Source organism: Zingiber officinale, chromosome 1B (assembly GCF_018446385.1).
Source record: "Zingiber officinale cultivar Zhangliang chromosome 1B, Zo_v1.1, whole genome shotgun sequence".
NCBI lineage: Eukaryota > Viridiplantae > Streptophyta > Magnoliopsida > Zingiberales > Zingiberaceae > Zingiber > Zingiber officinale.
In genome coordinates this window covers 19,377,113-19,389,276 of record NC_055986.1, presented here as the reverse complement: position 1 = coordinate 19,389,276, position 12,164 = coordinate 19,377,113, and the positions used below count along the sequence as shown (strand labels likewise).

The window sequence follows — 12,164 nt, the reverse complement described above, 5'->3', positions numbered from 1 at the left end:
TGGTATAATTTTCATACTAAAATGATGCAGTTTCAACACCAAACATTATTTCAACTTTAACTCATTCATACCATATCACACACACACACAAAATATTCTTTAAAATATTTTATTTTTCTTATTCATAATTTAATTATCAATCTACATTTAAATTTATTAACATTTTTATATGATAACTATTATATTTAAAATTAATACTTTATTAATATTTGATAGATTAAATTTTTTAAAATTCACCATCCAATTAATATATATATATATATATATATATATATATATATATATATATATATATATATATATATATATATATATATATAAAATAAAATTTAAATATGTTACTAAATACACTTAATTTAAATTTATAATAAATAACAATTGCATTTAATTATCATATAAGTAAAGACAAAGAAAATAATAATTATAAATTAATTTTATTAGATTTTATTAATTATATAATAAAATTAAAAAACAAAAACTCTCTTCCACACTAAATATGGTGTGAAATTTGATGTATGAATTGGAGTATTTTGATACTAATTTTATATTAAATTTGATATTTTGATGATAGATTGACGATGCTCTACGTGATTTGTCTTCCGGTGAAAAATGAGCTGAAAAAATTTTACCATTTGAATATACATCCAAGAATACTTTTCGGTTTACTAGGATGGTCAGTGGATAGATTCCAGATGATTGTCCCGCCGTGGGTAACGTTTGAATATACATCCAAGAATACTTTTCGGTTTACTAGTATGGTCAGTGGATAGATTCCGGATGATTGTCCCACTGTGAGTTACCCACCACCAGGCGTGCCCCGCGTGAACACATGCCTTAGCCGACATCTTTCATCGACCAGCCATCCAGCACAGTCGAATAATTAAGAGAATCTCCCCTTATATGGTGTAGAGAACAGTCGTCAAACTGTCTGGTAGTTATGAATTCATGTTATTCCCATTAGATTTTAGTCTTTTTGTGTAGATAAACTGTCGTCCAACTGTCCATATCAAGTTTTAAATAACCTGGTGGCAGATCACCCAATTTTTATAATCTGCACCGTGCACAATGGGTTCCATGTGTGTGAAGGAAGTGAAACATGAGCCATGAGAGGTCAGCTATGACTTTCCTGGATCTTTACAGATCTTATTAAAAAAAAATTGAAACTGGAGATGAGGCCTTATTATACAAAACAATCTTGATAGCTGACGAAGTGAACTAATTATCAGTTATCTGGCCTTACTTGAAACTGGTGGTTGTCATGACTAGGTGAGAACATAAATCCGAGTAAGATGGTTTCTATGATAAGGATCATTCATGTTTGTGTTGGAAATTTCGACAATGGGAACTACTGATTCCCAAATCAGAAACAGTGACATAATTTATAATGCATTGAGTAAAAGAATTGAAAACGACGAGATCGATAAGCACTATATCCCTTTTAACGTTCACTCTCTTGGTAAGGTCGGTGAGTGATGATGTTGCTGCTTATGGAAGCTCATTGCATATTTCCTAGTACATTAATCACATTCAAGCATTTGCGAGAAGAACAGTGCTAGGAAACGATTCCGATCCATTGTTGGGAGCACCCTTCAGCTTCAGAATGGAGGTGATCACATTGTAAATCTCTATATTCTCAAAAGATGGAATCTTCCTTCCCCTTGCAAACTGAGGACCGTGCGCAATAAAAATTGTCCTCATGGAGAATAATGCGTTGTCATAGCCATGAGCGCCACCGCACTCGCAGTCTTTCGTCTTCTCCAGTTCCACCTTGTAGCCTTCCGCCAGCAATCCAATTATGGGCGGAATCCTGTAGCTCGCCGAGTAATGGAGCCTCTCTGGCAAATCCTCTTTCAGGTACATCTTTAAATAATTTCCGTGTACCACCTTGCCTGAACTCAGTGCCTCGTTCATCTTGGCCACCACTTCCGACGGCGCCACGCCGGCAGGCGGGCGAATTGCCAACAAAGGACTAGTGGACTCGACCCAGTCTCGGTGAATTTTGATCCACGGAGACAGAGCATCAAGAAAGATCAGTTTTTTATCACAAGTTCCCACCATTCCATGATCACCTAACAAGATTATAGTCACGTCCTCGAAGATCCCCCTTTTCTCCAGGCCGACGATCAATCTCCCGATCATGTCGTCGATTCGAGTTACTGCAGCAGTGATCTCTGGATCGTCCGCACCGACCTTGTGCCCTTGCTTATCTGGGTCCTCGAAGTAAAGGGTCATGAACACGGGTATCTCATAGCTTGGGAAATCGAAGTAGCTCAAGATGGTGTCCACGCGATGCTCGAACGGCACCGAGCCGTCGTAATGCCTGCAGAACCTGGGAGGGCAATCCCAACGCCCCTTTTTGACTTGGGATCCAGGCCAGAAGAAGGTGGCGGCGTGGAACCCGTGGTCGACGACAGTCTCCCAGAGCGGCTCCCCGAGCCACCACTCCGGTTCGTTGCTCTTCATCGTGAAGGAGGCGCCAGAGATCGGGTCGATGAAGTGATTGTTGATGATGCCGTGGTAGGGCGGGTAGAGGCCGGTGACGATGGAGTAGTGATTTGGGAAGGTGAGGGTGGGAAAGACCGATATGAGCCCGGGCGCCGCCTCGGTGCCATTGGCGATCAGGCGGCGGATGTTGGGCGCGTCGGTCTTGAACTGGTAACCGTAGCGGAACCCGTCGGAGGATACGAGTAGAACGACGGGGCGGGAGAGCTTGGCGAGTGGCCGCGCGGAGTGCGACAGATCAGAGGCGGAATCTTGGTCTGCAGAAGCGGGGGAGGAGGAGGGCAATAAGACGAAGGCGAAAGCGGCCGCGACAGCCACGGAGGCGCAGGTGACGACCACGAAGGCAGAGACGAGGTAGGTGGTGTTAGATCGGCGGAGGCCCGAAGAGGAATCGGAGGCGACGGCGGAGAGAAGAGCGGTGGTCTGGTTGGAAGGATCATATTCAACTCCTATGGGCTGGGCAGGAGAGGGAGGAGTCGATATTGAAAAGGGAACAGAACCCATCGTAGAATATCAAAAGGTCGCTCCTTTAATAATAATAATAATGTCATCTGTTCTCTTCTGTTTTCTTCTGTTCTGCATGCGCTGTGTGCTTTATTCCCCGAAGGGAGGAGGGAAGAGAAGACAAATTTCGGTTCTTAGGAGTCAAATAACTGAGACAGGTTGGCCTGTGACTTTGGATTGCTAATGGTCAAAGAGCTGAGATAAAATCCAATTAATTAATTTACTGAAATGAGTTAAATGCCAATTAATTTCCTTTTTCATTTACGATAAATAGCAAATGCCATGCATACAACCAAAATTAGTGAGGCAAACGTACAGATAACATCTTACTATAAAATATAAATCCTCACAAACTTTGTCGAGTAATTATTGGATGGTCAATTATTAAAAGAAAATAAGAATATTTTTTTAGAATAAACTTAGGCCTCTCAATTATATTGTTGTGAAGCCGAGGATGAGAAACGTTTGAGATGAAAAAGTTATTTTTTTACCACATGTTAGATGAATTAATTATTGAAAACTTGTTAAATGAAATTACTCTTCGCTTAAAATTTATTTGGTGAGATATTGATGATCTCCTCTTGCAGTTATAACCTCTCCTATAAATGTAGTTTATTATTAATATTTTTAAATAATTTTGGTTATCGAGTAATCATGCTGGGATAAAAGTAGATTTATTTATCAACTAAGTTTATCTATATATATATATATATATATATAGATATATATATATATATATATATATATATATATATATATATATATATATTTTAAGGTGATGTTTGATTAAATGATTAAAATAAATATAAATATGTATTTGATAGTAAAATGTAATGAAAATAGAAATAAAAATAAAATTTAATTATTTAAGTTTAATTAAATTCTATAAATTTAAAATTATTTTTAAATTATCATTCTTAAATTTATCATCTAAACGTTTTCTTTTATAATTATTCCATTTTCTCATTTTTAAATCCACCAACCAGTTAATCTTTCAACTCTCGGCCGGGTTCTCAGGGCGTAGCATAATTGAAGACGCATGATTTCGTAGCCGAAAAGTCCAGAGTTCGATTCTCAAAATATTACTTGAAATTAATATCCCGACTATATATTTTCAATTATGTATCTATATTTATCTCTCTTCATATTTAAATATGATCGATTCTAGAAACCGTTAATGTGAGGGTTTCATAAGTTTTTTAAACTCTCGACCCTTACGTTCAAAGAAACCTTTTTCTCACGTGCATTTGCTTTTTGTTTTGCCGTTCTTATCCTCACACCATTATTAATAAGTCCACTTTACAGGTACCCATTAAACTCACCTAATCATTGTCTCCACTTGTCGGTTCCTGACTTGCGCCACTTGCGTGTGCATTAAATACCATTATCTAATATATTAAAATTCCATTTTTCTTATTGGTCAGCAAAAGAAAGGTCACAAGAATTTTCACGTGGCTTGCTTCAACTGCCTCTCCACTCGATTTCATGTTGATATTCATAAACATGCCTTCTCAATTCCAGCCGGACCAGCCTATTACAAGCTGCTTATTGGGCTTTTTAGCCCAACTGAGGCAATATTTGAACAGTCACCTCCTTTTCATTTGATGGATTGGCTACTTATTCCACTCAAGTTAATGAAATCAAATTATGTAATATGCTACTGCACTTATCTATGATTTAATAGGTATGTTGGCAGGTCAGATTTTTATAGTCCAGAAAATACTCTCTTTACATGTATTAGTGAGGATGCATGATCTCTACTTATAAAATAGATGAGGATCATACATCTCCATCAATACATGGAAAAGGAATATCTTCTGGACCGTAAAAAGTGATTTAGAGGATTTCCTCTCGTATATTGGACGGATTAAAGTAGTTGATATATATATGAATTGTTATTTCAATACATCTTTAGATTAACTCTCAGTGGATTTAAAATATCTCATTAGTTGTTTGACTTCTCACGTAAAAGATTACTATGGTAGAAGAATACCCTTTATGGAATCGTTCTGATTTTTTTCCATCAATATGTATGTTAGAGTTGTCCATGGAATTACCAGAGGAAAAGGTTAGAGGAATCTGAAGTTTGGAAAGTAAGTGACTCTACAAAGTTGAGTATTAGTGATGATGATTTAGCACGACAAATCGATATGTTTAGTGATTTGGAGGTTTATAAAAATTTAAAAAAATGTTCTCTTCTGATTCAAAATCATGGTGTAACGTATATCCCCTTTTGTTCCAGTTATGAAATAGTTGAAATAAATCAAAAAATGGATTTCTGTTCAAGAATGAAATAGGATGAATTGAGACGGTATTTTGTAAATACGTAATTATCTTGAATATATCAACCATTTCCTTATTTTCCGCTCGCCTGGAAGGAACAAAAGAAACATCTTGTTTTTTCTTCAAAAATTTCTGATCTCTGGTGAACTTCTTAATAGGATTCGAACCCAGATGAAGTTTTGACCATCTGTCAGAAAAAAAAGAACGAATTGATCTTATAGAATTCTCAAGAAATTCTTCGATTTCTTCCAGAAGCAGATGAATAAAAAGCAACTCTAAAGCACGAGGCGACTGATTTTCCCCAACGATAGTATATTGTACTAATTAAAATTCGACTACTAATTTGAAAATTCTGAAATTTTATCAGATTTTATTTGGTTTTTAAAAGAAGAAAAATCTTCAATATTAAATTTTCATGCTTGGTCTAGAATTTTTCGGATATTTTGTTTTTCTTTCAAGGCTTTTATTTTTTAAAATAAAATGTTATGACTACAACGTTAAATAAATTTTATTTATTTAATTTATTTTATACATTTAAAATACAGTCAATATTTAAAGCATTTAATACTTAATTTGCTACTCTTTACTAACTATGAGAAAAAAATTCGTTGAGGGACGGAATTAATTTTTCATCGCTAAATTTAACAATGGAATAACAAGTATTCGATATTAGTTTTAGCGACGGAATATTTAATTCTATCGTTAAATTTAATGGTGGAAATTTAACTTCCATCGCTAATTACCGATGAAATTATAATTCCATTGCTATATTTGTAAACAGAATTTACTATTATGTCATAGCTCTAGCAATGAAATTTTAATTACATCGTTAACTGTAGTGACGGATATTTAAATATCCATTGTTTATTAACAATAGAAAATTAAATATTCTTCTCTATCTCTTTGTCGCTAAATTTCATAAAAAATTTGGCATCACCTCTCTATTTTCATATTTTCCTTACTTGCGCATTTTCCCTATTTACATATATAGAACCAACCAACACACCATCGCAGATATAGAATCAAATAACACAACATCCAATCCAATACATTCACAAAACAAATGATTCAAACACCACAACTCATTCACAAATCCACATATTCACAATAAACACACAAACAACATAACAAATGATACAAAAGATACATATCAAATCCAATCCAACAAATATTCAAATTTAATCCAACAACATATCAAATTCAAACCAATAAAGGTAAATATCTCAAATTTAACTAATAAGCATCTAAATCTAATAAATCCAAAAAAATATTACCAACGATAATAAAAAAACCTCCTTATGAACACATCCAATCCTACTCCAAAACTAGCTAGTAGTATTTAATCCTACAATAAGTATAATATGATAGGTCATTAATAAAATAAGGGGAAAAAATTAGTCATATATCATTAGAATCATGATTAACAAATTAAATATAAATTAAACAAGGTGAACACTATAATAAAAAATGTTAGCTAGATAATAATTTTACACACCTGAATGCTAGTTTGGATATCTATTGATGGTGATATATAGAATATATCATTATCTACAATGTTTTAAAAATGATATATTACAATTAGAGATGCATCTAATATGGAAATTAATAGATTTATTTTGCATGTTTCATGAGTGATAAATAAAAATAAAAGAAAAGTTAAAGGTTAGCACACCTCTCAATCAGCTACTAATACTTATCGTGAGGATCCTGAGGGTCATGAATCTCTTGAGAGTCAAAACTATATGATATTTGACTCATTTGAGCTATGAATTCTGTCATTTCCTGTTCAATTTGCTCATATCTCATTTAGGCTTGCCAAAACTCTTCAAATTGTTTCTCTAATGTTGAGAATCGATTCTTCAAATTTTGATTTTCTTCCTCTAAAGCTTCTACTTTAGTAGATGATCTGCTGGGACGATCCTGACTCTATGAATCATCACACGATTATATTGACTCTCGTCTAGGACCCAAGACTATAAAGGTAGGAGGTTGTTTTTCTTTCATCGACTATATCATAATAAATCTCATTTAACTAGTTGATGGATAGAGTCTCTGCCTCATTTTCCTCTATAGTAAGCTGGGACACATGTGCAACTCTAGCAGTCATTTCATTCTATTTAAATAAGAAAAAAAATCATATCAGATATACAATTTGAAAATCTATTCATTGTTAACAATTAAAGGTATTCAAATTTATATTCTTACATCTAATATCTCTGATTGACGATTGATAAATGTGTCATCATTTTTCTTATGTCTCGCTAAATGCCTCCCAATAAGCAGGAGGTCGTTGTAGTTCACCCTCCTGAAAATATTAAAGAATAAAATTATATAAAAATAAATTCATTGATAATTAAAGAATTCTTATATAAATTAATTATTAGCAATAAACTCATCAAGTCTATGACATGCTCTACGATCGATCGAGATTCAACTGTATGCTTTATGAATCTAGTGATAGGGCTAGCCAGCTTAGTGTTTCTGTTAGCTCGAGAGCTGTTGTTGAATTTAACTATCATCCTTCTACAGTCTGGATGGCTCCCCATGCATCCCAAATATCATCAAATATAAAGGATGGTCTTGTTCCCTTGCTTCTACATTTATATAACATATCTTTATAGAGTTTGGCACAAGCATTGCTACAGGTTGCTCTAAATTAAAGTCCACCTCCTACCCTGGCTCACAGGTATATTTTTCTACAACAATAAGTTCACAAATAAGTATAAAAATAATAATTCCTAATAATGAAAATTACTTACCAAAAATTCTCCATAATAAAATTATTTTGGATTTGTAACGACCCGACCCATTTGGCGGCCTATTTGGCGACCCTCGGGTCGTCGACCGTCGACCGTCGGTCGTGCCAAGTGAGATCATCTCACTTGGTTACCAGGATTCATAAACTCTAATACTTAAGCCTGGAGGTTTAGAGTTCGAATCCCGGGGGAGGCAAAAATCCACTGCCAGGGGTGGAATGTCCTAGAGAGTAACGGCATGGTCGACAACCCGAGGGTCGCCAAATGGACCGCCAAATGGGTCGGGTCGTTACAAGTAATTGAAATGTTGATTGAATCTGAGAATCTATTGAATGTATCTCCACTTCTTCATTTTGAAATGCATCATGGTTTTGGACTATGATGGAGTTCGGTATTTTTATGGTCAAGCAAAACTTTGTTTGATAGACTACTAACTGTTGTCAAATCGCAAGTGAAACATCCCCTACTGTTATCTTAAATAAGTAGTTTTTTTTAATATGGATGTCTCGAAAGGAAAGCTCTCAAAATAAATTCTGAAACTTACAAAGTAACCAATGAGTTCTTAAAACATAAACCCACTAGTAGATATCGATGAATTATCATAAAGTATCAAAATTTATTCTTCTAAAAATAAAATAAGAAGTCCACTAAATAATGCAGAAACATGAATTGGACGGTCTTCGGAATTGTACTACCATTGTTCCAAGTCTGCTCGCTGGTCAAAGTCTACTGTCTCATTTGTCTCATCTCCTACAATAATCAGATCTATGAGTCTAAAGACTCAGCACGTTCAAACCCTGATATGCATTAATTACTCCCTATAATCATGTGTACTAAAGAGAAACATATTTTAGTTAATCTTATCCTTTACTTCTTGCACCACATAGACATAAACATAACTATTTGCAGAGAATAAATATAGCTACTGGCAAATCATAAACATAACATAACTACTTGCAGGGAATAAACATAACTACAGCCAGAACATAAACATAAACATAACTACTTGTAGAGAATAAATATAACTACTGGCAGAGCATAAACATAAACATAACTACTTGCAGAGAATAAACATACTTACTAGTAGAGCATAAACATAAACATAGCTTTTCATAGGGTTTAATTTCATGTTATTGGTACCATAACCTAATTGTTTGATCAAACTTTCACCATAACGCTAAGTTGGTAGAAATCTGAACCTTGAAACAAAAACCTCTACCCATTCATAATTTTGGATAAGCTCCTCAGGCGTAGATCCCCGGTTCATAACTCAACTCATAATGAAATTTGGTAAGCTCCTTGGGAGTAGGTTACCAGTTCATAATTCAACCCATAATGAAATTGGTAAGCTCCCTGGGTGTAGGTCCCTGGTTCATAACTCAACCCCTAATGAAATTGGTAAGCTCCCCGGGCGTAGGTCTCCGGTTCATAACTCCACCCATAATGAAATTGGTAAGCTCCCTAGGCGTAGGTCCTCGATTCATAATTCCACCCATACATGAACATAAACTTGCCACCAACGGCTTGCAGTTAAATTAATTATTTATTTAAACTCATTCATACACACATGTCATATTATCATAAACAAAAGACAATATGCATAATCATAAATTCTGAATCCTATATAACTGATTTTCGAGTTCATAAACATACATAACATATTATCATGAAATTCGTAACCAACATACTCATAATTCTGAATGCCCCTAATGAGCCCAAACCGAAATCAAACATAAAGAAACATAGTAGCTATCTTTTAATAACATTAAGGTGCCTAGGTTGATAAAAACCAAAATCTAAAATAGAGGAGCATAGTAGCTATCTTCTAATAATAATAAGATGCATAAGTGGACAAATCACACATGTTACTAAAATTTAAAATAGAGAAACATAGTAGCTATCTTCTAATAACATTAAGGTACATAGGTGGACAAATCACATATGTTACTAAAACCTAAAATCCGAAATCTAAAATAGAGAAACATAGTAGCTATCTCCTAATAACATTAAGGTGCATAGGTGGACAAATCACACATGTTACTAAAATTAAAAATCTAAAATAGAGAACAGATAGTAGCTATCTTCTAATAACATTAAGGTGTATAGGTGGACAAATTACACATATTGCTAAAATCTAAAATCCGAAATCTAAAATAGAGAAACATAGTAGCTATCTTCTAATAACATTATGGTGCATAGGTGGACAAATCATACATATTACTAAAACCTAAAATCCAAAATCTAAAATAAAGAAAACATAATAGCTATCTTCTAATAACATTAAGGTGCATAGATAAACAAATCACACATGTTGCTAAAATCTAAAATCAGAAGTCTAAAATTGAGAAACATAGTATCTATCTTCTAATAACACTAAGGTGCATATATAGATAAATCACACATGTTACTAAAACCTAAAATCCAAAATCTAAAATAGAAAAAATATAGTAGCTATCTTCTAATAATATTAAGGTGCATAGATGGACAAATCACACATGTTGCTAAAATCTAAAATTGAGAAACATAGTAGCTATCTTCCACACATGTAACTTACAATCTGAAATATAAAATAGAGAAAACATAGTAGCTATCTTCTAATAACATTAAGGTACATAAATGGATAAATCACACATGTTGCTAAAATCTAAATATCCAAAATCTAAAATAGAGAAACATAGTAGTTATCTTCTAATAATATTAAGATGCATAGGTGGACAAATCACACATGTTGCTAAAATCTAAAATAGAAAAATATAGTAGCTATCTTCTAATAACATTAAGGTGCATAGGTGAACAAATCACACATGTTGCTAAAATCTAAAATCTAAAATCTGAACAAAAAAAACTCAATTAGAATACCATGAATCATCAATAAATCCTTACAGATCATAACTAACATTAAAAGATTATCACCTAGGTTATTTTCCACACATTCACATCAGTTTCACACATTATATGGACTAATTAATACATCAAAAAAGGTATAGAACATGTCTTCGCTTCTAAACGCTTGTAGGATTCACCATCAACGCAATAAGCAAGGGTATTATTGAAGCACAACCTCCCCCTTTGACTCCTTGCCACCGAAGATCCCTCTTCCTCTCCTCCCTTTAGGGCTAGGACTGGCAGGACTTAGGGCTCGGGGGCGGAAATTCAAGGTGGGGTTAAGGCTTAGGGTCGGCGGTCTGTAGGTGAGGAAACCCTAGTTTTTCCCCTTCCAATCCTCTATCCAAAAATCACATCCATAGGGTATAATTATATATGTTGTGTCAAGTCTAGATCCAACACTTGAATGATTCAACTACAACTATTAAATCATATAAATTTTTATACATGTTTCGGATTTATATAAAATTTTATACATATTCAGAATTTACCAACACTTGAATGATTCAACAATAACCATTAAATCATATAAATTTTTATACATGTTTTGGATCTGTATAAAATTTTATAAATATTTGGAATTTATATCTCTTGGGTCATATAAATTTTTATACCTATTTAGATTTATGGAATTGTCAAAATTTTAAATTTGGACTTAATCTATAAACTAGAGGTTACCTTACTTAGTACGTACATAAATTTCTAATTCTCCCTGTATCTAAATTCACAAAACTATTTACAACTCCTAATGATACATGTAAAATAATTTATTTAAATTTTTAGATGAGGGGTTCCAAAAATACATAATTATTAGATCTAACTAATAAGATCTATAAATTCAATAAACAAGGAAAAGTAAAATGTTAATTTTCCCCCTCTAGTTTTTGAAAATGTACAAGAATTTTTTTTAAAAAAAAATCTTTCTAAACGTAGGCATCACGAAATATAAATTACATAATCCATAATTATTGATAATGAACCTACATTATTTAAATTAAATATTTTACCTAACTTTAATCATTTATGGAGTTAGCGTGGATGACTTTCGGACACTACAAATCCTCCCTCTGCCTCCTTAGATAAAATTTTGTCCTCAAAATCAACACTTACCAAACTATCCTAAGTAGCGGCTTCTCATGTCTCCCTCGGTCTCTCAAGTAGCTTCCTCTTTAGAGCGATTTAGCCATTTATCCTTGACCATTTTTATCACCTTACTCTGTAGCCTTCTCTCTT

General features: G+C 33.7%; 1 protein-coding gene across 1 annotated transcript; it reads right to left on the bottom strand.

Moving 5' to 3' along the window:
• Positions 1 to 1,370: 1,370 nt before the first annotated feature.
• LOC122052099 (venom phosphodiesterase 2-like) lies at positions 1,371 to 3,050 on the bottom strand. The gene has a single exon (XM_042613503.1). The coding sequence runs from the start codon at positions 3,004 to 3,006 to the stop codon at positions 1,528 to 1,530; it is 1,479 nt and encodes a 492-aa protein (XP_042469437.1). The 5' UTR covers positions 3,007 to 3,050; the 3' UTR covers positions 1,371 to 1,527.
• Between the last annotated feature and the right edge of the window lie 9,114 nt (positions 3,051 to 12,164).